This window comes from Calypte anna, chromosome 8 (genome assembly GCF_003957555.1).
Source record: "Calypte anna isolate BGI_N300 chromosome 8, bCalAnn1_v1.p, whole genome shotgun sequence".
NCBI classification, from domain to species: Eukaryota; Metazoa; Chordata; class Aves; order Apodiformes; family Trochilidae; genus Calypte; species Calypte anna.
Window position 1 is genome coordinate 25,797,237 of NC_044254.1, and position 27,345 is coordinate 25,824,581.

Here is a 27,345-nt window from a genome sequence, read left to right on the forward strand (position 1 = left end):
CAGAAATACATTCCACTGACGTTTGGTTCATGATCAGCCATCTGTTATCTCACTTTTACATTTTGTCATAGGATACTAAGTATGGTGTTTCTTGCAAAAAGACTTTACATCACTTAGGAATATCAGCACTGAGATAATAAATCAGCACTGTTACCTCCTCTGAGAAAGAATACCTGTCCCACTAGAACTGAAAACAGTGGAGACAATTCTGATGTAAACTCTGGCTTAAGCACATGATCAAAATGTCAGCAGAAAGAGCTCACTGAGACCCTTTCTTTGCTGAGCACAGTGATCCTGCTGAAAACAGAAGTGCTGTGCTCTGGAATGGAGACAGGAGAGGCCACAGGGAGAACTCATCTTGGAGCCTCTCACTTCTCAAACTGGAAAACTGTCTGTTGCCCTCATTCTGGTCAAGACTGTGCTTTTATTTCTTATTTTATTTCTTATTAGCAGTACCAAAACATGAAGTGCCTTAGAAACAAATCCACCTTACTGACAGCCTTCTACACTTTGTAAGTCCCCTCCCTGTCCAAAGTGCTGGGAAGAAAAACTGTAAATGTGATGAGTCTAGGCACAAAAAAAAGTATTAGCAAAAAGATAACAGTGGAATTTTGGGGCTGAAAGGAATTCTTCACTGTTGAGAAGATGTTACGAGATCCTTGAGAAAACCCTGCTTTAGAAACACCAGATACTGTAGCACTGCAATGCAATCCACACTGTAGCAATGGGATCTACCCAATCAGTGTGATAATACTCTCTTCCCTGATTAGGATCCTGCTGGTTAATGCCTGCTGCTGAGAGATGTGTTACAGAAAATTCTTATCAGACAACAAGGAAGTGAGCAAGCCTCCTGCTCTGACACTGACTTACTAAGGCAAACACTGCCTTGCTCCTGAACGAGTCACAGTTCGGGTTTTGACCCCATGAGAGATTTCTCTTTTTGGCTGAGAAAAGTTCTCTGCACTTATCCAAGCCTAGAAGAAGTCAACAACGAAGAATTACTACAGAAAAAAAATTCTAAATGCAATTGCATGCTATAAATATATATATATATCTCAGGGTGTTTTGTTGAAGGCCAAGGCCCTGAGCAACCCAACAATAATGTCAAAGTTTGTCCTGGGGGAGGGACATGGGATGGATGACATGACCTATGATTCCAAACCAAGCAAAATTGCTCAGTTTGGGCCAGGGTTTTTTAATTTGAACAGCATCAATGCAAAGTAAAATAAACAAGTAATTGTTTGATATCATCCCAGACAGAGGCTAAGCACATTTCACACACTTACCCTTCCCTGGCACTCTCCAACGGCGACTGATGGTGATGTGGACTGGCAAGGGTGGAGTCGAGTGGGTGGTGTCTTGAGGGGATGTCAGGAGGAGGTGGCAGAACTCCTGGTGAGGGACCATTATGGTTAGTGCTGGGACCACTGTACATACCTGTGAAACATAAAATAAGCAAGGAAGGAAGCAAGGAAGTGCTTGAAAATCCCCAACTGGAATATCCCCTTATCCCCCACCCAACCCTAAGACAGCTCTCTGGTTCTGCTGGGGGACTCGTTGCCAGGGGTGTCACCTACACAGAATGTCAGTGAATTCTGCTGTGCTTGGAACAGCCCTCAAACTGCATCAAGGTATTTTGACACGTGTGTCCCCTGCAGCCCTCTCAGGTGGTCCATTTCTGCATGCTCTGCCTGCAGACCTGCAAGCACTCATTTTTAATGTCCCATGTCACTGACAGGGTTCGTGTGGCTCTCCTCCCAAACCCTTACAGTGACATGGAACAAGCAGAAGGCAATGTGGAAATCCGGAGCTGTGGGAAATGTGTGACAGCCCTTTGGGAGGTGAAGTAACAGCTGAACGTCAGCATCTGTTTCAGTGCAACTGAAAAGCAGAACCACTGAGGGAAGATTCCAGTCACCTTTGTCAGGGACTTCACATGAGTCAAAAACCTCTCATGAACAGTGAGTCTTTGGCTGCTGACAGATCTAAAGCAACAGAAATGAACCACATCATCTCTGTCTCCTGCTAGACAGAACATTTGTCAGCCAGCCAGTGAAACCAACTTGATTCCTGCACTGAAAAGCAGACAGAAGGGGCTTTAAGAAGTCAGATGTTCACAGGTGATGCTAGGATTTACTTGTCAAAGCCTCTTCTGGTAACAGTAAGTCAGTAAATCTGCTGCTGCATTGTGAAAATGTCATTTTTCTGCTGGTGGCTTCAGTCCATTTGATAACACAGTGGTTTCCACTTTCCCCAAGATCCTTGTATTCATTACCAGGCCAGGAAGATGAGCCAAAGGCCAATATGACCTTGATTCTACAGCATTATTTCACACTTCAGCTGTATTTACCTCCAACAGCACACTGTTCAGGTGTACCAGTAGCACAGCCTGTTTATTCTCTCTAATGCTACCAGACTATTACTGGCCCCTGTCTATAACTCACCCCAAAGCTCAAAAACCCTTGCCAAGGAAGTTTTAGCAGTATGGTGGCCAGTAAACAAACTCAAATATTTTATCTTATTAACCCACCCCTGAAGAGTTAAAGAATGCTTAAGAGGTCTCTCCTGCTCATTTTGGGTGCCAGTCTCTGGTATCCAGCTGCCAGGATTCATGAAAAGTGTCTGAAGGCAATTATCTCCAAGGCATTTGTCAGATGTGGTTGGACTTGGCTGATGGATTTTTAAAAAAATACTGTGGAGAAGGGGACCAATTCACCTGGACAGAGGTGAGCAAAAGGATTCCACAAGCTTTGTTTCCTAAGGAAATGAGGTGAATCTCAGAGTCCCAGTGTGCCCAGACACAGGGCTGGTGGGAGACTAACACAGTGAAGTGTGTTCCTGGGCCTGGTGGTGAGGCACTGAGACCATTTGGATGAAGGCTGCAACCACTCCTGAAACTTCTGGCTAGCAAGAAAGCCGAAACATGAGCCAATGTAGACAAAGAATCAACCCTGTTGTTCACTTGCTTCACTTGCATGAGGTGTCTGCCTGCAATTAAGAGCACTTTGAGGGCCACGTGGCACACACAATGGAAGATGGTATTTACTGCAATATTCCATATGAGCCTGCAGTGAGACATTTGTCATTTCTCTTGAGTCACTGGGAATCAAATTGGTACTTGTTAAAGTTAAAAGTTATTTATCTTACACAGTGCAAAACACTCCAACAGAACATTGACTTTACCTCCTTTAGAGGGACAGAATTTTCCCTCTGGCCATGGGCTGTGCTGTCCCAGGCACTGTGACTGCTAAAAGCCATTGATGCTGCTACTGGAGTTTATTTGGGCTGTTAAAAGTTTTGGGGTGCAGATTTTTATTTCTGACTTAAGGCACTCAAAGTTTGGAGCTGCTGCCACTCTGATCCCATGACTACCCAAGGGGAGTTGAGTCCAAAGATGGTGCTTTTGGAAGGAAATATTGTTCAGGGAAGCAGGAGGTGTCTGCTGACACAAGGGAAACAGAAGGAGCAGTTGCTTGAGGGGACAGAAAGTGTCTTTGATGTGTGGGTCCCCTTGCCCAGGAAACCAAGTAGCTTTACAGTGGTCAAGGGGGGCTGAGCCTATGCCAGCCTCAGTATAATTTTCAGTATTTCTAAAATCTCACTTCTTTTACAGTTCTTCTTCCCTTTTTTTCAGAAGTGACCAATAATATCCTGAGTACCTGAAGTCACACAGCAGCCTTTGGAGCTGTTATGAATCACTGACTACTCCTGCAAGTGCAACACACTTGAGGATGGCACCTTGGGCCTCTTCACACATTGACCATCTTAGCTTGTAAATATATGTCATCAATCTGTATTTTAAATAGCTTGGCCTTTAACCTTAACATCTGTTGCTAGAACAGTACTCTGAGCATCTGTGACTTGAAGCTTTTCTTTGCCCCATCTTTATTCTGAGACCAGAAAAACAGTAACAAAACATGCCCAGAGAAAATGCCAGAGTGGAATTCTTCTGCTTGCTGTTTTACCCAGTCCTAAGCACAACCTTGCTTTGAAGTTGGACACAAGGGATGGGAGCTTTTTTAATATTTCTTTTTTTTCTGCGATTGGTTTTCATCCCTGACATATTTAAAATGTGCTTTAACTTGAAGAAAGACAAAACTAAAACTCTCCAGGAATTCAAGTGATCCCTAAAGCCCAGACCTCTGCACATCAATAATGTGGTTTCTCTGAAAAAAGAAAGGGGGAGGAGGGGAGGGCGGAAGGAAAAATCCCCACCAAACTCAAAACAAAAACCCAGACCATGAACATTTTCATATTTCCTAGTGGAATCCAGAGGGCATCATGTACTGTATTTATCCACATATATCCTATATAGAGTATAAGAGCTGATGAACTCCTGCTCTCTGCTTCTTTGAAAGAGCAAATGTGCAATCATTGAATACTACAGATGGCAGCAGGGGTGTCCTTATGCTTGAGTTCTCTAAGGATATACTCTCCAGAATGGCAGAGGAACAGTTTTGCCTGTGGAATTGTACTACAGATAGTATGAAACAACTTCTGTTTCACTGTATAACAGTCTTTCAAATCTTGATTTATTTTCTCTGGCACTTTGTCACACAATGCATGTGATGGGGTCTCATATGGGGTGACCCCATGGAAGTATCAGGGATGATTTACAAGGCTTTTTAACAACATCTTGGTAATGGATTGACATAATCAGCAAAGAAATCATATCAGAGAAAGCCAGTATTACTGATAGATAAAATCCTTAATTTCATAATTGGTTCTCAGAAATGAGAGGTTAGGGGAGGTCTCTTTATCTATAAGGTAATAACTTTTTTCCTGTTTTATTGTTGTCACTTGAAATCTGAGGCTATTTCTGAGGCTCTGAAGTGCAGCCTGTTCTGAGGGAAATGTCAGTGGTCTTTCAATATGAAAGGAGAGGTAGGGACAGACTTATAAGACAGATGGGGACAGATTTTCTAGCAGAGTCTGTAGGGATAGGACAAGGAGTGATCGTTTTAAGCTAAAAGAGGGGAGATTCAGACTGGTTGCAAAGAGGAATTTTTTTATTATGAGGGTGGTGAAACACTGGTCCGGGTTGCCCAGAGGGTTGGTAGATGCCTCATCCCTGGAAACATTCAAGGTCAGGTTTGGAAGGGGCTCTGAGCAGCCTGGTCCAGTTGAAAGTGTCCCTGCTCACTGCAGGGGTTGGGCTGGGTGACCTTTAAAGGCCCCTTCCAACCCAAACCATTCAAACTGTCCTCCACTCTTAGGTATGGGGCATGCAGTATTCCAGTCTCTACATTCCTGCTCTCAGTTTAGGAATAGTTTAGGAATCTTTTTTTCTGGAGATTTTCTCTATTCTAGATAAACTACTAGATATAAAATGTTGCCATATCCATCCCATTTCTAATACACAATTGCCATTAAAATATGAGTATAAGTACAGGGATGCATTTGGGACATGACAGAGAGTGACACAAGGAAACAGGATAATGACAGCCTATAAATCAAGTGAATGGCAAAATCTGGAATTTTGTATATAGCATTGGTTATCCTATCCCAAAATGGATTTTAACAAGTTAGAGAAATTTCAAAGGCAGTAAGATGAATTGCTCTCCAAAAGTAGATTCCCCCAAAGCAGATGAAGTAGGAATCTGTGTGCATATTCTTCTCATCAAACATCTGAATGTTGCACATGAAAAATTCAGCAAGGAAAGCCTATTTTTTCCAAAAAGTGTAGGATTTGCAGCTCTCTGATACATGATGTTGCTAGAGACAAGAGTAAAATAAATATGAAAAGTAGGAAAAGGGCTCAGTAGTTACATGGACAGAAAGAGATTTGAGACTGAAAACAGCTGAGTGAGGAGTTCCCCACTGTAATCTCTACCATCACTGGAGGTACCTGGGTGCCTTCATAGGGTGAGGCAGATTGCAATTAAACTTTGAGAGTTCCTCTTTCCCTCTGCTGCCTGAACAGAGAATCTGAGGTTGTTATGTGCCTGATTCAGAGGTTCAAAAGTTCTGAATCTAGACCTTTCTTTCAGCAGAAGGGAATAAAGCATCTTTTATCTCTTCCTATAAAATGCATAGAATAGTCTAAGGTCCCTGAAAGGGGCCAGCTCCTGTTCAAACCACAAGAAAGAAAGAGAAGACAGACAAGAAGGAATGAGAGAAAGATTAAATACTAGAAAAGATAATCAAAACAGCATGTCTGACATTTCAAATTCAGGCTTTTGCTCCATTCATACATCACAATATGATCTGTTAGAATCACACAGTGGATAATAGATGGCCTCAGCAACTTTTCTGCAGCTCCTGAAGAGCTGGAAAACCCCCTTGCTGCAATGCCTTTGTCTTTGCTAGAGCACTCACTTGGCCTTAGCAAAGCTCCTGCACCTGCATTCTGCTGAAGCCAAGGCAAACTTTGTAAGAGAGAACAAATGGACAGAGGCTGAATTTCAGCAGGGCTGCCACCCCCACCACATGAGATTAATAGGAGCCACTTGACTAACTCTGAAAAAAACCCCAAACAGTCAGGCCTTAGCAAACAACTCACAAAAATATTCCATTTAATTTGGTGGTTTGGGTTTGCTTGTTTTGCTTTTTTCATCTTTCATATTGGCAAATCAGACCCATAAACTGTGTTGCTTTAACTCCTGTATTAAATGACATATTTAGCACCGTACTTATGAGAATTATTCTTACCTGTAATTAAATCATGATGACCTACAGATCTACCACATTTCCCATCCAAAATGTGCTGTGAAGATGTGTGGAGCTGCTGTATAGCTAAGCATTCACTGAGTACATCTTGTTCGATATCAGTGCATGAATTTAGCTACAAGAGGAGGATAAAACAAACATTTTATTGCAAAGCAAACCAGATTACTTCAATTTAATTTTATATGTCTCTTTGCTTAAAGATTATGTATAGAAGGAAGGAACAAAATGTCATTCTTAGGAACTCGGGGTTATTAAAGATGAAAGATGTGTCTATTACTTGGTGGGTTTAATTAGAGATAATTCCATTTTTCTTAAGCACACAAGTGTACTAGTCTTAAATCAACAGTTTGCTTCAGAAAATAACATACCCTGTGCTTCTTTAAACCTTCCTGAGTAATTTAACTGCAGATTTTCAGACTTTCTGTAGTTTCTTGGGCTCTGTGGCAAAAGGATTGCATCACCTTGTAGCTGTGACACTTGGAAAAACATTTGATAGGGGAAAAAAAAAAGGGTTTGTGCTTATCAGATTAGAACTGGTGGAATAATAGGCTGTCAGTAATGTGTAAGAGGTATCACTGATATGTCAGCTGTTCTCCATGTCAATTAAAGCTCTGGCAAAAGTGTCTGAAACAAACTCTTGAAAAACCACAATGTCGATCATATTAAAAACAGCAGGAGAGGAGAATTAAGAAAGAAAAGCATTTCTAATTCTCTTTCAAACATGCTGATGTTGCCAAGCTTTTGTCATAATAGAGTGCTCACGTTACACAAACAGCCATCATATTCTATAGCCATTAATAAATAGTTATTGTCTTTAGGTTTACAGTTTTGCATACCACCTCCCCTGGGGTTGGTTATTCTAAATAAAAGGTCCAGGCAAACCTAGTTAGGATTCTGCTATACAGCCATTTGTTGGTTCAAGATAAACATCTAACATTTGGATCACAATGCATCTGCAGCCAATTAAACTGAAACTACTACTAAATTAACAGCTAACTTTCTCCTATTCTGCTCTTGTAAAACCTTTCAGAACAACCAAATATTACCACTGGAGTCATCTTTTAGGCTGTGAACTAAATATTCAGGATTCCTTTGATGTTAGTCTAAGCTCAGAGGGTTTTATTTTCTATCAGAGATGGCACATTTTGGTAGCATATCTCAACCAAGACATGCAGGCAGAGCAGCCTGTTGATTTTTCTTCCCTGGCTAAGTCATTTCCACTCAGAACTCCTGGGAAGCTGATACCAGCAGACAACTGACTTGGTCAAGTTATAACCAAAAATGAGCAAGCAAGCATGATCAGTCTTTTCCTTCTTTTTTTCCAAAGTAGACTGTCACTGTTTCAATGACACTGAGATTTACTTAGTTGTGAAATGCTGTCTTTTTTTCCTATTATAAGCTTAAAGGAAATATCTGGGGGGCTGTGTTTATTGTTTGTTTCTGAGTGAGATTTGTCTTGGTCCCTTTTCAGAGAGACTGCTTAAAAGGCACTTTAAATCTCCTGCTTTTTCAAATGCCTTTTAATTTCAAGGAAAAAAGACACAGGATCAAGCAAAGGTCTTGCTGTTGCAAAAGACTTGGGTGTCACAGACAACCTCTTTTTGTGGCCAATAGCTATAAGCTTTTATATATATATATATATATATAGCTATAGCTTGTGTGCTATAGCTTTCTGTCTCTTCCTCTCATTAAGACCCAGAGGATGTTCTACTGAAGCATTGGGAATTTTGCAATCTGTGGTGTGGAAGAAATGTGCCCAGCCTGTGGAACCTTCTAGAGAGCTGTAATTAAACCATTGGCCTGATAATACAAAATAGGGCTTGAAAACAAGGTGCTGCTTTCCAGTCCTGGAGGGCTAGGTGGGAATTTTGACTGGAACCTGATACATGCAGAGACAACTTGGTTCTGTGGGCACCTGGATGAGTGGTAGCTATGAACAGGGTCACCCCTAGGCACAAGTTCCACGTGTATTGGGTGGTTTTTGACTATCTGAAAGAGTGTGCACAACTCTGGACACTGTTACAGTAAGTGTGACTCAGGCAGCATGCATCTGACACAGGGAAGAGTTTTAAGAACTGGGGACACACAACTGTCCTAGGAAAGGGGACCATAAGTTCAAATTGGTGGATCCAGCCAAGTGAAAACTGTAGGGCACATAATTCATACTGAGAAGTAGCAGGAGGAAAGGGGTATAAGACAGGGGGCATGGCTGACACAAGAACAAACCAGTATGAATTTGTCACAATTATATTCAAGTGAGAAAATTAGGCCTGTTTGACATCCATCCCACTCTTCCACAGCTTATTCCCAAATTCTGCAGCTAAGATTACCTGGGTTCTGCCATTGTCTCTTCTCTTTATTGTCTCTCTCCATTCTTTGCTCTCCAGGATTTCTAGTTCTTACCTCTGATATTTTTTCAAACTAGCTGCTCCCTAGCTCTATCTTGCCAGGCTGTCACTTCTGCTCTGTCCTCCATCCTTACAACATTCCTTGCTGTCTCATCCGAGATTCTCTTGGCAGTGGTGAGGCAGCTGGGGGAAGATGTCATTGCTGCTTATTGAACTAATTGTAATTGCTTGCTGTGGCTTACATTCCCTTCCATTCCTGGGCCTGAAGTTTGCTCATGGTCTGTTCTGTCACAGACAATTGTCTTTTTACAAAGTGTGTGTACAAATGTGTAATAAACAAGTCTCTGATCCTGGACTGGTGCCTGTAAGCATCCCCATTTAATAATGACTTCAGGATTTAGCCCACAGAAACTAAAATACTGATTTGAATATAATAGTAGTGAAAACATAACTAGCAGTCTGGTTTGGAATGATTTAGAAATGCATTTAAAATACAGATGTGGTGGGAAAAGAGGGGTTATCATTCTCATCTATTACAAGCACTCCTTTCCTGACATTTCCATAGCATCCTGGCTTAGTTTCAGTTGTGTTTTAGATGATCTGCCAACATGTATTTACTAGCTGATTGCAGAGACTCAGTGCACGGACATTTTATGTGAAGAACAGCAGAATATGAAAGGGACACAGAGGAAAAGACTGTTTGAAGAGAAGGTGTGGGACAAAGTGAAATTACAGGTAGCCAAAGTGGACTCGTTAGCAACGATGATTAAAACCTCCCAGGAGAATTGGCTCAACTTAAACTTTCTTTAAGTGATAGTGCAGAAGATCTCTGATTTGAAAATATGGAAACCAAAGGTAAATGAAAAATAGGTTGCTGGAGGAGATGTGAGAGGTTTTGCCTGGTGGCTCTTACCTTCTTACGCACCTGCTGTTCTTTGGCTGAGTGAGCTTTCACGTGCTTGCGCAGGGAGCTGGGGTCGGTGTAGCGCTTGGAGCAGCCCGGGATCTGACAGGCGTAGGGTTTCTGTCAGTGTGAGAAAAGGGAAAAGGTTTCTTCTTGCTCTGGGTCTCTACAATCAGCACACAGCACGCTGAAGGGTGGCCCTTTCTGGGGAACACGGAGTTAAGCCTGAGCTGTCTGCTGCTTCTGTGTTTGCTCTGCCTCCTCTCTGCACACCAGCAGGGCAAGATGCAAAGAGAGGAACTGCACTGATTGCTCTGATTTTGCACTCCCTGCGAGCACTGGGAGCACCTGCCACACCTCTCATGTGGGATATTGATTACTGGACTGCATTAAATGTTAATGAGATGTAACTGGTTGGATTTTGAGAGCATGATTTTTTTTCTAGCCTTTACAGTAGACAGAATGATCACGAGATCACCCAGAAGCTCTGGTTTTGAGTTGTGATTTACATAGTTTTCAACAAGAACTGTTTCATACACAGTAGAGTACAACTTCTGGCATAGCACACACTTGGTTTCCTTCATACCTTGTTCCTAGTTTGAATAACAGCAGCAATATCTGTCTTTTCATAACTCCTAAACAAACAACCTGCATCCAACATTGACATCTGAGCAAATCAATACAGAAATAAAAATCCATTGATCCTGATTTTGTTGGCAAGACCTTTCCAGCTGAATTTGCCATTTCTACATGACCCAGCACTTTCCTGGGAAAACATCTGACTCTGGGCAGGCATTTCCAGTTCACTCTTCTCACAGGGCAAGAAAAGAAACAAGGATGCTCCATTCTACTCACTGATTCTGGAGTGCCAGTGACTGAAGCCTCACCAAGTTTTTCTCTTGGTTATGCCTACTCCCAACAAATGAAACACCCTCTGTTACTGAACAACCTCCAAATGAATGTGCAGTTACCAAGTTGAGTAAAGGGACTCTGGCACTTGTTGTTAAATAACCACTGACTTAAGTGATAACAAAATAGTGCTGCATGTCAAAGCTCACACAGTTTTGGTTGAGGAGAACATTTCTTTTTCTCTGTTTTCTTGCCTCATCTGTCAGCACTACCTCAGCCTTTTCACTTAGACTAGTAAGTCCTTTATGTGTCTTCCCAAAGGTAGAAAACGATTTTTTTCATTACCTCAGTGTCACATTCTTTAATCTCCTTAGTTTCAGAAAGAGGATGCACAAAAGGGAAAAAAACCCACTGGTTTGGGGAGAAGTGACTGTGAGGTCCTTAAAAGAAGTTGCCCTGCCCCTGGAGGAGTGATGACATGCCCTTTTTACCACAAGGACCGATGCACTCCCTTTGTTCTGCTTTTTCCTAGGAGAAGGATCTACTTCCAGATGATTTAGTAGAGATTTGATCAAACCAGCACACACCAGTAAGTCTCTGAAATGATTTACAAGTTCTCCTTTTGGAGGAGATAAATGATGGAATGACCTACATTGAGAAGCTTTAAAACCAATTCCAAATGCACTCAATAAGAAATAAGCAGTCTATATAAACGCCTTTTCTTTCTATGTACCTCCAGAGGATAAGTATTGCTGCTCTGTCCAGCCAGCAGGAAATTTCTGAAGGAATAATAGAATCATTCAGCAATTCCTGACCTCACAGGGCTAACACAGCACCTACCCAGAATATCCAGGGTGTCTGGAGCACAGAAAACTGACACCTGAGCAAAAACTATGGAAAAAAAAAACTTCAACAAATCTCTTAGGAAAAAAAAAATAAAAAAAAATAGTGGAACATTTTTCAAATTACTGATGTCATTCAAATTAGAGATAGAATCATTCAGCTTAGGGATAGGGAAACTAGATGAGAATCTGACTACCCTTCAGAAGGCTATTTCTTTGTGTTCCAGGCAGTTGTTTTGTCTGAGCTCAGGCAATGTGCAGTCTTTATGGTAGCACCACCCCATAGCTCTGTTATTTTTCACATTCATGTAAGCACACAATACACTAAGCTAAACCATCCAACTTCAATTACACCAGTTAAGTGGGAGTTAGTTACTAGTTACTAGTCTGTTAGTTACAGAAAGAGTTTTAAAGAGCCTGCAGCAGAATAGCATGAAGGATGTTTCTAGGTATTTAAGAAAGTTAGTAGAAAATGATTACTGTACCTTTTTCCTGATTTATGAGCATTTCAGATAATAAAGGCAGAAATAAAGAGAGAAGAAAATAGCAAGTTAAGAGATTTGTCTTCAATAATACAGCGATCAACAGATATAAGAACTTTTGATTATTTTGGTAACCATTAGAATTCTCTTTCAAAACTAATAAATGGCATTCCCTTTGTGACTTTGGCTAATAAAAATATATCTGTTCAATTCAAGCAGTTACATTTCAAAACTGTGCACCAAATTTCGTGGCTCTTTCAAATGAGACACATTTTAGAACTAATTACAAATTCAAATATCTCAGGTTGACTTTCAAATAAATAAAACATTGTTATTGTAAGTGTGCTTTGGTTTGGAAAATGTGACTGACTCGCTTCTCTTACTTGTTTGTTTTTGGAAGGCATAATGTACATTAGACATTCCTTAATGCTGCACTGTCTGAAATGTGTAACTGCTTAAAAAGTAAATATCAATTAAACTCAAAAGTTTAAAAAAAGTCCCATAAACACTTGGCCAAACATTAAACCAGAGATTCACTTCTTTGAAAAAAAACAAAGGAACTACTCTGCCTATTATTCTTTACACGCTTTGTGCTGAAGTCTACAAAGCTGTCTACTTACTTTCTTTCCCTATAATACAGTCATTTAATTTTATCAGAGCCTAAGACACCAGAAATGCTCTCATCTTCTCTGCAAGACAAGTGAGAAGACTGCAGAGTTGAGCCTGAATCTACCAGCTGTACATAAGAAAAGTATTTGTTTCATACAGTTAACTCTGATGGTGGGGACAACAGTCTTTGCAAAATTACATCCAAAGCTGAGATGCATTTACCTTCCACTGATGTCTGAACTGTTTTTTGCATTCATTCAGAACAGGCTGTACTGAAGCAACACAGGATAGAAAGCAGGACAATGACACATTTAGTGCAGCAGCAGTGACTCAGCTTTCACTCACACTATACCTTATTCTGCTGGTGCCTCCTCTTACTGGAACAAGAACAATGGGAGAGTTTGCTGAGTAACTGATTCCTGAGTAACCTATTCTTGAGTAACTTATTCCTCAGCATGAGTAAGAGCTGAATTTGCCTTTCTGTGAGCAGGCCTTTTTAATTTCTCAAGCCACACAATTCAAAACAAAAGTACTCAGCCTGTAGCTGAGTTTTCTGAGATGCTCCACATGAAGATGAAAGGTCTCCTCTCGGTTTGCAGAACAGATTGTGCACAAGGACCACTGGAAAACTCAGTGCAAGTCCCAGTATGAAATCATGCTTACAGTATCCAGGTGTGTTCGCTGATGCTTCGCCCGGTCGCTGGAGTTGCTGAAAGCTTTCTGGCAGCCAGGATGCTGACACAGGTATGGCTTCTCCCCAGTATGACTCCGGAGGTGAATCTTAAGGTTCTCAAGCCTAGAAAATGCCTTGTTGCACCCTTCAAACTGAAAAACGTCATAAAAAATTGTTGTAAAGCACTGCTAAATAAACCATGTGCAGCAACAATGAGAACAGTGTAAGATCCAAGTTGGACGTGAAATAAATCAACCAACATTCGAACATCTGTTGAAATTTATGGATGAAACACAACATTTTGTGCTGTTCATTTAATCTGTCACTGAAGACATGGTGTGCAGCTCAGTAATAATAAAAGGGTTATAAATATCTCACGTGTTCTGCCTGAATGTGTACTGAACGCTTAAAGACCGTGTTAAAAACAGAAAATTTAAAGAACAAGTGTTCTGATGAGTTCCCTTAGATGTTAATTGGCACAGGAACCACTGTGGGCAATAGCAATTAGCTGCTACAGACAGAGAGCAAGAGAAGTTATTTGTGGTGGGTAAGAACCTGGTTTCAGATGTCTGAAATTGTATCCAGGGGAGCACATGAGCACGGACTATTACAAGAAGACCTGATCCATTTGAAGATCAATCCAAAGGAACTCTGCTGTTATTCTGCACCCTTTTCTTTACCAGCCGTATCATTCAGATCTGTTCTCAGCATTTATACACCCAGTAACCTGAGCAATTCTGACTTCTTAAGCACCCGTTTCATTAGAGAGCTCAGTAATAAAACACTGCATAGCATTCATAGCAAAAGTCACTGTTTTGAATTAAATCAGAATAAATAAATAATTAAAATGTCCAGCTACAAGGCCAAGGGAAGGATGTTTTGCATTGCTCACTGATATGTTTTGGTGTTACAGACATGAGGTAACTGCAGGGTAGGCACTCTCTTGAAGGTGGGCTTTGGGAGCTACCCAAATCACAGCAAGACCAAGCTTGTCCCTTCAGTTGTCCATGCTGTCCCACCCCCTGTTGCCATTTCTTCACCTCTGACTGAGCAGACTCTCCCCTGACTGTCTTGAGGCCTTTCTACATCCTCCATTCCCCTCTCTAAAGGTGTTTCTGGTTCTCACACACAGGCATCAAAAACCATAGCCCAGAAGGACCTTATATAGCAACGTCCCTTGTCACTGGGTCCTTGGGACACTTTATACCCCCTTGGCAGCAGAATCACTACAGTGACACTCCACAACCTGATCTGGTTTCCATGTTGTCTCAGGCCTGGAGGAGCTGTTAGGTCACAGAAGTATTTTCTCAGCTATTCAGTCACGAAGAGAGGATCTTGAGCCTCAGAATGTTTTTCTAATGGATTTCCAGTTCTCAGCTCTGTATCTGCAGCCTAATGCAAAGTAGGAAAATATGCAGCATAATCCAAACTAATTAAAGATCCAGCTCCATTCTCACTGATGTCAGTAGCAAAAATGTCAATGGCAAATGTCCTAAAACATCAAAACACAAGTTGAATTTAAAGCACATGAAAGTACATAAGATTTAGAGTTTGCTGGGTGCTGGATTGGGACTTCAGGAAGGGAAGGAACAGGCCCAACCATAAATGCTCAGAGCTACAATGTCAGCAACAACACTCAAATAGAAGTTTATTCTACTTTTACTGTTGTCAACAGCCTAACAGCCTTGTTTTTGATACTAACACATAATCCAAAGATCACCACATATGCCTGGACTTTAAAAGCTTTTTTCATTTATATTATAATTTCCTGATTTATATTATTTATATTATCCATCTGTCTTATGCTGAATAACAGATAGTGAGACAGTTGCAATGCTGTGATAAATTCATTCTGAACACGGGGTGGGAGAATACAGCAGCAAAGGGAATGATAGGACTCCAGCACTCATGTTTTCAAGGAGGAAGAAACCCTAAAGGAAGGGGTGGCTAAATGGGAACTAAAATCACTGGAATAACAGAGGAGAGCAAGAACTGTGCTGACAAGTGATGAGAAGAAGGGAAGGTGATGTACAAAGTGCAAGTGAAAGGCCTGGGAAGACACCAGGAAAGGAGTTGGCGCTAAGAGCTGACAGCTTGGGGCTGAGGGCTGCAGGAAGGTCTCCACTTTGGAAAACTCCAGGAAAACACTTCAGCTCTGATATTTCTTGCTGGATCTGCTGACTGTGTTAGGATGAGTTTGTAAGGTGATTCTTGGGCTTCACTGCAGCTCACCAACCCTTTTAGCCCTTCCACTTGGAATGTGTTTGTATTTATATATACACCAAATTAAAAAATACTCCTGGATAAATGCTGATTCTTCTCAAATAACCTCCCGGAAGATCCATCAATCCCAGAAATGTCTCAGCTTCAACTACAAAGAACAAAAGTTCAGTTTCCAAAGGACTTTAGGATGGTAAGAGCTATTTGATCAACTGAGAAGGCCACTTAGAGTATCTCCCAGACATCTGGCCCCAATCTGCAACTGCTTAAGCCTACAATCCTAAACATTTTGTTGATGTTTGATGCCTGGGATAACTGTAACAGAATCTGCATGATCCTCAAAGTCTGTAAATGTCAACAGAGCTCTTAAACAAGTTCATCAATAAAAATAATAATTATAGTGCAATTACTCCTTTTGTCTTTACTGTGAGATTGCTAATGTGGGCTTCAGACACTGCTATGCTACACACATCTGAGCACAGAGACAAAACAATGCCATATGATTACATTAAATAGCATGATGTGATTCTTGGATTTCATACCCACTGCTGCTTTCAGAGCAGGGCTTTCACCAGGAAAAAGAAATATGTTGTAGAAATTTATGGGACTGAATTAGTTCACTGCCATATGGAAACATGTATACTATCTTTATTTTACACTAAAATCCCACTGGAGTGTAACTGCTGCAATATCAGGCAATTTAAAAGCATATTTATGAAGGCTAAACCATCTCCCAGTGATCTAAACACATCACAATTTTCCTAACAAAACAATTTAATCTAATAAGGGTAATTGCTTAAAATGTTTGTTCTTTGCTTCCACATTATACTTTGTATGCACCTGAGAATGTTGCCGTGCAGAAATAACAGCACTTTCCCCGGAGGGTTTATATTATCAAATGTTTACCCTTTTCATAAGCGTATTTAATCACAGTCATGTCTACAATATCTGTCAGTAGTGCAGATCAGAAGAAATAAACTCTAAACCAAACAGCCCAGACCATAAGGTGAAGCAATAACTGACGTTTTCTGAGGAAATGAGTTATGACTGAAAAAGAGAAGCCTTCACAGTTGTAGTGCTAAATAGGTCCAGTGTGCCATTAGAGCAAGCTCATTAATATACACCTCTGCTCTGGGCTGCAAGATCAGTGAAACAAGCTGCCTTTTATTTATAGACCAAAAAGGGAAAGAGGAGGTCATATTGGCTGCTGACATCTCAGACAGCCTACAGATGGAAAACCCAAAACATTTCATTCCAAAGCATTTAATACTATCAATAGGAAATCTTAGGTCTGGTCAAAACATCTACAAGCCTTATGAACATTGTGAAATGTGCTTTCTTCCCAACTGATGACAAAATTGGGAAAAATTTTATTGAAAAACAAGTTAGGAGAAAAAGGGTCCTGTGAGGATATGTATCCCTTCTGGAGGGGAGGAAATAGTCACTCCAGTCTTTTAAATAGCATCAATGTTTTATAGCACACTAAGTCTAATGTTGGGGACATGGCAGGAGCCACACAAGGCTCCAAACTGTTCTGAATATCAGTAACTTAAGCATTTGAGTTGGGTCACCCAACACAAGGCCTGAAATATGTGATTTGATGCTTTATTTTTTCTAGGAAGCTCTTAATTGGATTAATTTTTAATTCTCTATTGAAGTTATAATCTAAAGCCCTGATCCTCTAAATGCTTGCTTCTGAGTACCATGGCTCATGCAAGGAGTTATTAAACTCAACAGAGCAATCTGTCTGCATAAAAGTTAATGATAGGACTGAGCTCTCAAATTCCTGAAGAATTTGAGTGGCCTTCACAAAGCCACTTTACAGATTTAAATTGTTAGAAGCTGCTTTTTCTTCCCTTTGTGGTAACAAAATAGTGGAAGATACCTGTAACAGAAAAAGAATCTGTCAGTTTCTATGGGGTTTTTTGAAGACTGAACAATTTATGTTTCCAAAGTGACTTCTACATGATATTTAATCTGAGTCCTGGGAAAAAAAGCTTGTACTTGTTCTACTATAAATGTTTTCTAAAAAAGCATTTAGGGCTTTAGCCAGCTTATTGTACAATTGCTGGTGTGTAGGGGATGAAAAGTTTTAAAGGTTTAGAACAGGAAAAAATTAAAATCTGGAAAAATAAGCCACAGTACAAGTGCAATCTGTCCTTCACGTTGTTGGGTTTTGGGGTAACTACAGCCAACCATTTGACATCAACACACTCAGCACCAGCCAGCAGGACATTTTTCTTGATGCTGTTGGACAGATTGTGTATTACCTCACGAGCATGAAACCAGGAAACCAAATACACTGAAAATCCTGGAGGAGATGTTTGATCAGAGCACACCACTGAATTAAACAAGACTCTGGACTGTCTCTCTTATTTCAATTTTATGAATTTTATAAGCCTCTAGGTCCACATTTCTGACCCCCACCTCTGGCAGTACCAGGAGTTCTGGGGGCACGAGGAATACAGACCTGGCCCACGCAAGGTGTAGCAACAGCCTCATTGAACTCATGAGCCTTTCAGCAGCAAGCAGGGCTGATTCTGCATGCGGGGTGATTTCCACACACAAACAGACTGCAAACCCCAGCCACCTGCCTGCAAATATCCCCTGAGATGGGATTCCTCTCTCTGTACTATCCAAAAAATCCATGGCCTTGTTGTTAGAGCTCCCTGGGGAAGGGCAGGTCTGGCCAGCATGAGGTTGGCAGCTCAGAGTTGAGTGGGACACATCCTGCTCAGTGCCTGTCCCTCTCCTCTGACTACAGAGGCAGCCAAGATCTGGCTTCTGGGGTTTGGTTTTTAAAGACAGCTTTGTTCTTGGGTACATCTGGCATTAAATGTGGGATTTGCCAAGCACCTCTCAAGGTCTGCTGTCAGGCACTGAGTTTTGGCCTGTCTCTGAGTAGCACTGGCATGTTTTGTCACTCAAAAGTCTTGCTCATGCAGTTGTAAATTCTCATCTGTACAGAAAATAGTGAATGTTGTTCAAAGCACTGAAATATGTAGATGCATTTCTTCTGGTATTGGTAGATCAGGCACTTCAGTAAGCAAACAGCTTTCTATACGTTTGCCAGCAAAACCTAAAATACCTGGGAAACTGTCAGAGCATCCTATCATTTTCACAGGGCCCTGTTGTTAATCTTAAAATTCTTTTTAGTAATCCTTTCTTAATCAAGTAGAAGTCAAAACAGGGTGTAGTTGCACTTATTTGCTTCAGCATATGAGAGTGAACTAGGAAAGTTCATAGAATCACAGAATGGTTTGGGGAAATCTTACTATCAGCCACAAATTTTGCCATAAGGTTTTGCTGAATATGTCATTTGGAAACCAAACAGCTTTCTGAAACTTTGTCACAGTTGGGCTAAATGCAGTACTATGGCTTGCAGGGAAAAATAACACTGCATGGAGCAACAATTTAAAAAACAAAATGCAAAATTCATAGGGTCGAGTAATAAGCAGAGAGACCCCTCTAGAAACCCACGTCAGACCCTTTATTCCTCATATGTAATTGGGGAACTATTATTTAATTCATATTTTTTAATAGATTGCAACCTATTTGAAGTTAAAGGACATCACAAAATCCAAGATTTGCTGTTCCAATATTTGAGGCCAGTCCTGCTTGTTCTGGGGACAAAATCAAGACGGAACCAAATCAATTAAAAACCCTCTGCAGCTGTGCCAGCAAGGAACCACAAATAAAATTAAAACACTTCTCTCCAGTTATTTTAAATTTTTTAAACAAAGAATATATTTTACTTCACATACTACAAAGCTTTGTTTCGAAGATAGTGAATGCAGCCCCGGGACAAGAGGAGAATCCATGTATGTGGACTAACCAGTTAAAAAAAAAAAAGAAAAAATTGAGGAGAAGACAACAGCCACAAGGAAAAAAAAAAGTCATTACACAAAGGAAAAAACAAAACAAACCAAAAACTTCCCCCAAACTTACGGCTGATTAGCATAGCATCTTAAAAGGCAAAAATACCACATGTGTGGCATGTTACAAAAGAAGATTAAACTAAAGGAAAAAATATCCAGAGAACCATGAAGTCTCAAAACATCTGGAGTTTTGTAGTAACAAGGGAGGAAAAAATCAAAAACATAACTGAAAAAAGTCCACTGCAATACATTATTGTACAATGAAGCTTAATGGAATTGAAAGGAGAAGAGATGAAAAGGCAAAATAAGGAGGGGAAAAGAACTAAAAGAAACAAGAAAAGGCGTTTATATTTTAAAGATGTCACTGAGGGTTTTTATCCCAGTTATTAAAAATTACACACCCTGCTTCTGTAAGCTGTTCCTGCAAAGTGTTGAGCGTTCTCTTTCAACGTAGGACATTCATGCATGCTGGGGAATTCATCAACCCTTCTGTACCCAAGCAGGGGCACTTTTCACTCCTGATTCTTTGAGAGACATCTGCAGAGAGAATGGCAGAGGAACTGCCTGTCCTGGTTTACATTCTGAATCCAATGGGAGATTTGAGGAGAGGCAGGACAAACATGGAAATTAAAAATGTTTGCTACAAACAATGCACACATTCAGGAATTAAACAAATAATGCTAAACTGTTATATTGGCATCAGACACTAGAATCAACTGTAATTGAAATACTTTGAATGTATTCACTAACAAACATTTATATGGAGAAGTGAAATGAAAAACTTCCCTCTTTTTCCAGATTTTTCTCTTTTTTTCATGAACCAGTAAAGGAAGAGTAAACCCATAGTCCAGTCTGCCTTTGTGCCATGCCAGCAGTGTGTCTGTAAACAGCAAGTGTTCCCCATGCACTACAGGCATGAATGAGCATTCTGGACTGGGGCTGTGCTTCTGCCTCTGGAAGATTTGATCCCAAATCCTCCCTGTAACAACATGGTGTCATCTGGCACCAGTGAGTGTCCAGTCTAACTTCCCACTAGTCCCCCAGCCTACTATTTTTAATCCTGGGAAACCCAGCTCATATCTTTGTCAAGACCAATAAATAAGTACATTTTATACTCTTAGCTTGCTGTGTGTCAGCACAGCTAACAAAGTGCCTCCTGTCCTTGGCAGATCAAACACAGAAGGATCCTGGGGGTGAAAAATGATCTATAGTTGGAAATTGCTGGCTACAGCTAACTAAACCAGCCAACCACAACCAGATTCTCCAGAAATTTGGTTGACAATTACCAGCAGGGTCACTCTCCCCCATCTATGTGTTTTTTGTTGTAAATACAGCTTTTTTGGTGAGGCACTGCACTGTTAGAAAAGCCATGTTTTAGGGTTTGGAAACACAATTCTCTTCTTGTAAATGCCCCAATGCCCACCATGCTCCTCCTCTCAGCTACATCCAAGCAGTGTGATGCCTTCTGCTGGAGCCTCAGCTCACTCCTACCACCCTCACACTTCCATGGATGAACTTCAGCAGTTCCAGTGGCTGATGCCCACTTATCCATGAGGAAATTATATTGGATTCAGTGCCTAAGCCTCCAAAGGAGATGTTAAATGAAGACTGGGCTAGCAAATACCTGGAATCCACACTTTCTTTTCTCGTGTGGTGACTTACTACATCCTAGCACACTGAACTAGTGTGGGTAGTAACAATCCTCAGCAGCCCTGCTCCAGTTCTGAAGTCTACTGTGAAGATGAGCTTGCTGCTGAAGAGCAGACAGTGTGGCAGCAGTGCCAGGTCCCTTCATTCTCTATAGCTCTGTGGGATCCTTTGGATAAAAGGCAGTATAGAAATGTTCTGTTCAGAATAGCACTTCATGTTTTCCCACAGTCTTATTGTTTACAGGGAGTTTAGCAAGTCACTTCACTAATTTAAAATAGATTGTATCCCACATGGGTGGATGACAATAACACATATTGGTGAATCATATGGCTTTCAAATGATATGTATGAAAAAAAGTGCTACACATATTGTCTGAAATTTTATTGTGTGAAACCACAGCACTTAGCTCCCTACCAGCTGTGTCAACAATTCTGTGTAATGAACTAATACAATTGTAAAATAACAGCCAGGTTAGTTCTGAAAAATAAAAAGCCAAGATTTAAAAAAAAAAGCCACAAGAAAATGCAAATAGAGATGAACACCACTTCAGGTGGGAATAATCAGCCTTGCAAATGATACAACCTCACAAAATGTAGACTCCACAGCTATAGGTTGCCACCTAAAAGCCTTAGAGGAAAAGGAACTAAATGGATTAAATTATCTCTAAAGGGGAAGATGAGCAGGTTTTGATAGCTGAGCAAACTGAGGTGTTGTGCTCAGACTGTGCAACCACTGCAGAAGCATTCGAGCTTTCTACGGACACCATGTGCAGGGCCAGGTTTAAGCTGAAAGAAGAGGAAGACTCTTGCCTGGATTTTGCTTCCTAGGTTCAGATCAGCCTCATATCCACGCTGACTCCCTCAGAGGAGCTGCTTCACACCCATGACGTAGCTCCTGAGGAGGATGCTGCCAAAAGGCATTCCTGACATACTTGACCAATAGCAGCCCATGCACAGGAATGGGTGAATGAGCCAGGCTCAAATAACAAAGGTTTTGCATTGAGCTGTCTCACATCATTTTTAATATGCTGCTAAATAAATAAATAACTGAAGAAAAGACATTTTCTAAGATAATATTTTGAGGGAAAACTGGAAATGGAACTCAACGGAAATAGGTTTTAAATTGAAATGTTGAACTGTAGCCCAGAAATGACAAGAAAATTAAATCTCTTTTTTTTTTTTTTCTTGAACCCCAATAGAAAAAATCTTAAACACCCTCAGAAGACCACAGTTTTGAAAGAAATGAAATTATGTTATTGTCATGCATGATTATCCAACGTTTAGAAGGTATCTGCAAGGTTTTCCTGAGAGTTATACCTCCATCCCATAACCTAGCAGGAAACCACAATCACTTCTGTACCTTACACGAAGGACTTTGAAATGAAAGTGCCTCAAAATCAAATATAAGCAGCTTTCAACATGTGCATTTAATCTTCCTAGGTTAAGAAACACCCTGTGGCCACCACACTAAAGAACTGAAAACGTAAATTGAAGAAATTATATCCATATGATTAAGTAAGATTCTTAAAGAGAAACATGTTGTTAAGTACTTCATTGAGAATAAAATGAAATGCAGTAAAATAGAAGCTATTTGGAATAAATCACTGACGCACATGCTTTCTATGCAAAATGGCAGCTTTCAGCTCTGAGTGGACATCTGGAGCAAATTAGCATTATGTTGAGAATAATATAAAATTAAAACATTTAGTTTCAGCTTCTAAAATTAAATATAAAATCAGAGACCAATGTTGTGTTGGACAGCTCGCCTTGTGATTCTGATAGCAAGAGTTTATTTTGTTTTGAAAGTTGTTTATGCCTCCTATCACTGTTCTTGGAGCCCTGATGCTCCCAGATACCAGCAGCAGCAGCTGTATCTTGAACAGTTGTATCTTGAAATGTGCTGCTGAGTCCTGCACTGGAAATTCAGAATAAAGAATCTAAGGCCAAGTGTGGGCCAAAGCATCTTGGGTAAAACAAGAGGAAATGACCCAAAACTATAGGCAGAACTCAGACCACACCCAAGCCAAACCTCCCAGGGCCTGAGTGTGTTTCATTTTTACATTTGCACGCTTACACCACACTGTCTGGCTCTGGAGAGCATCCAGAGCTGATGTATTGAAGGTGCTGGATTACTTCAAGTCCTTGTGGGGCCCCTCTTAAAATATTCTGAGCTTCTCCTGGCTGCTGCTGTTGAAGTTACTCAATTCACATGGGGTCTCATATGGCCATCTGGGAAGTTCTCCCAGATCCTATTGAGGTGAGAGAGACAAGAGAAGACTGCTTCATAGAATCATAGAATCATAGAATCAACTGGGTTGGAAGGGACCTCAGAGATCATCAAGTCCAACCCTTGATCCACTACCACTGCAGTTCCCAGCCCATGGCACCGAGTGCCACATCCAGTCTCTTTTGAAATATCTCCAGACACGGAGAATCCACTACTTCCCTGGGCAGCCCATTCCAATGGCTGATCACCCTCTCCATAAAGAAATTCTTTCTAATCTCCAACCTAAACCTCCCCTGGCACAACTTGAGACCGTGCCCTCTTGTCTTGCTGAGAGCTGCCTGGGAAAAGGGACCAACCCCCCCCTGGCTCCAACCTCCTTTCAGGGAGTTGTAGAGAGTGATGAGGTCTCCTCTGAGCTGCCTCTTCTCCAGGCTGAACAACCCCAGCTCCCTCAGCCTCTCTTCATGGGATATGTGCTTCTTGTGGGACCTGCCCTGTTTGTTTCAGGGACACAGGCTGTGCAGGAGACTATCACACAGTTCCCTACTTCCAAACACAAAGAAAGCTTCTGTCCCTGTTCCTGTCTCTCCTGTGTTCAAACTCTAAACTGTCAAGTCATCCAAGTATTGGTACTGCTCTTTCCTTGAATTCCTAGAGAGATTAACCAGGATAAAGGAAGCGTGTGGGACTGTAACTCCTCTTCAATCACTCCTCCACAACTGGGCCCTCCCTGTCACTTCAGGGGAAAGGCAGCTGCTGTCAGCTTTGGGCTTGACACAGTTGCATACCTGGGCCATCCACCTGGTTCCTAAAGCTGGAAAAAAAGAGGGTTGCTTCTTCCTCAAGGTGCCAGGCTCAGCATTTTCCCAGACCACAAACTTCAGGAGAGAAGTAACTCTTCTCAGCATCTTTTTAGACATCCCACAGTGCTCTGCTCCACACAGTCTTCCAGAAGTTACTGGCTAATAAAACTGTCCCTCTCCAACTCCAAGTAGACAACTCCAACTAGCTCCTGTGTGCAGTTCAGTCCTTCACCCTTTCTGACTATTCTGACTATTTGTACTGAAATGCCACTGAGCAAGGACTCTGCCACACCACCAGCACCATGAGATGCTTTCAGAGCATCCTGAATTCATCAGTTCCTGGTGAAAAGCCCCTGAACCAGAAGTGCTCTGGTGAATCAGACCTTCTGGAAGGTCAGTAACCACAGCACTGGAGAGAATGTTAGACCTATAAGCATCTTCAGGTAGTTTGTTAATGCATGCTGATGTTTTGAAATACTCTTCTAGACGTTTGGAAATTAAAAAAATTACATCAAACTAGCAACCAACACTCACTTTATACAGCATAAAAATAAGTTCTTTATAGTATGGTTTATCTCCTTTCTGATGTATTTGGGATAGTGCCAACCTTGCCACCTGTTCCTGCACTTCCTTTAAGGTAGCCCTGGCTTTCAACATGAAACCTAAATTGGATGTGCACATACTTGCTCCTGCACTTTGCAATGTAAACACCTGCACATATGTTTTAAATAGTCTCACACCTCTATATGTAAAATTTCAGACACCTGTGAATTTGCTTTAAATAGCCCCAGTGGGTTTTGTGGATGGAGAACAACTTCCAGGTGCAGATGAATAAGGTTATTTCAAGGGCATAGGCAATGTACAGCCTCCAGTATGAGTAGCACCAATACTGTAATTCCAAATTTAAAGTAAGGCTTTAAACCCCTGTCCCCTCTGTCACTCATTATTCATCTGCAAACTGAGGACACAAATACATCTGTTTTTCTCCCTGGATTGTACCGAGCTTTAATTTGTTGGGGTTTGATCCTCTAAAGCATCCTGAGATCTTTGCACTGTGTGTGCATTCCACAGCCCTTCTCTTCATACAGCTGCAGAGGAAAGGTTCCTTTTCACTGGTCTTAAGCTACTGCTTTGTGAGTGTTCTGGTTCTTGCCATGTCTATTTTGATATTGAAAAACGATTCTGCTGTTTTCAGGCCAGTTCTACCAGAACCTTCACATGAGATCCTCACAGATATTTTCTTACTCAAAAATTTTTGGCCTGCCATCATTTCAACTCTGATCAACACGTCCATTCTGCCTTTGCAAATCAGACTGTATATGAATACAGGCTGGGAATTTACTCTGAACTAATCTGCTGTACATCTTTTCAAATTCCGACCTTTCCTTTTATATTTCTTCTCCAGTCACCTGAGAATTAAGCAAAAAATGAGATGGTCAGATTATTTTTCTGTTTAAGAAAAATTCTGTCTAATGACTCATTAGAGCTTTTCCAAAAGCTACCTTATTTATTTAATGCCATGTCCTTTTCTCCTTCCCCAGAAGAAAGTCAAAAACAACCTCAACTTTCCATATGCAAACAAACACATATTTGAACGACAGTGTGGAATGTTTTGCAGGGGGAAACAGTACTTTTGATTTGACCAAGTGATACAGTGGAAAAAGACAGAGGCTCTCAGCACAAAAGCCCTTCTTTGGATGTAAAACTCTCCAGACTGAACACAAAGAATTACAGCTGGTGACCAAAGAAGAGTTCCATGCATCAAGTTTTCATCTGCTCTATGAAGAGGTCCAATGAGAGAGGGGGTCTTTGTGGTGTACCTACACCAGCCTGAACAAAGAGTGGCATGAGTTCACTCCAGCCTTTCAGACCAGATCATTAGTTCCACCTCAGGCCACCACTGCTGGGCTGAGCAAGGTTCCAGCTGTGGAGCAGAGCAAGGGCAGTGCCAAGATTCCTAAACACTGTGCCCAGGGATGTCCCAGACCCAGGACAAGTGCTGACACAGCCATCCACTGGGGTGGACTGGGTTTGCTTTGCTTTCAGCCGAGGAGGTGGTTTAAAGAAAGCTGCTGCCTGCATGGCTCCACATTCTTTTTTGCTTTTTAGCCTTGGGAGCAGGGAGGAGATTTTGTGGATCCTTCCTACTCCAAGTCCTCTCCCACTGGTTGCAGTCCTGGAAATGCCAGGGGTGTGGGAATGGAGAGATGCAGCCTTTTTTTCTGTCCAAACAATCCTGATCAATGTTCTCTACAGAGAAAAAAAACCCCAAACCCTCACTCTGCTCCTTGTGAGCTTTTATGTTTTGTCTTACTGCCAGAAGTGAGCATATGAAATAAGAACTCTTTAAATTTCATCTTGGAGGTTGGTGCCTTTTTAATTAGCCCTTAATTACAGAGAAGCTAAGAAGCAATCAGGCAAACGTGCAGTTGGAAAATGTATGCAAGGAAAATAGAAGGGGTGTGAGTGGTGGGCCTTGTAGCCTTGCCTCTTCTCATGATTTTTATGTATGCATGACCTCACCAATTACCTGATATGACATCAACAGTACAGGACTGTTCTCTCTGTGCTGAATGTCTTCAAAATATTACTGCCTGAGAAACTGATCTCTAACAACACTCACTAGTATGAGCCAGTGGCATGGTCTAAAGCAGGGACTTCACATCCAGTTGTGCTCCTTCCCTGTCACGTGTAACAGAGCCCTTGTGACCACCCAGATGACTACTGATGCATGCATCAAACAACTCTCCTCAGCTGCTGGGGAAACTGCATGGCCCCCTTCAGTAGAAAATCTTTCCAGAAGACTGCATTAAAAACCCAGTTTTGAGCTACTGATTGGCCGTTTGTCACAGTACCCCAGAAGACTTGGTTCAAGGCAGCACAGACACCATCCCTTGCTGAGACAGGGGCTTTGGTGCTCAAAATCCCTTCCTTAGTTATGTGACCTTGACTTATCTGCCATTAAGGCACAGCCAGAGTGATGGAATCCTAAAGTTCAGAATGGGTCATCACTATTAAAATGCCTTTTCCAAATCCTCATCAGGAGCCAGTACCTGCTTACAGCCAAGTAATCCACCTCATCAATCTCCTGACATTTCCTCACCAAGCCAGGCATGTGAAAGAGCTGCCCAGAACTCAGTGAGGGGCAGCCTGAGGGTTTCTGTACCCTGGACAAGGAGGTTAACTTCCATG

The 27,345-nt window shown here is 41.4% G+C and overlaps 1 protein-coding gene across 1 annotated transcript in view; it reads right to left on the reverse strand.

Moving 5' to 3' along the window:
- GLIS1 (GLIS family zinc finger 1) overlaps positions 1-27,345 on the reverse strand; it is a 184,632-nt gene that overhangs the window by 23,712 nt on the left and 133,575 nt on the right. Inside the window, exons 4-7 of the mRNA XM_008502546.2 lie at positions 13,367-13,528; positions 9,931-10,041; positions 6,652-6,784; positions 1,287-1,437 (exon numbers count right to left, since the gene is read on the reverse strand). Coding sequence (XP_008500768.2) covers positions 1,287-1,437; positions 6,652-6,784; positions 9,931-10,041; positions 13,367-13,528 — 557 coding nt within the window. The remainder of the gene's footprint in view (positions 1-1,286; positions 1,438-6,651; positions 6,785-9,930; positions 10,042-13,366; positions 13,529-27,345) is intronic.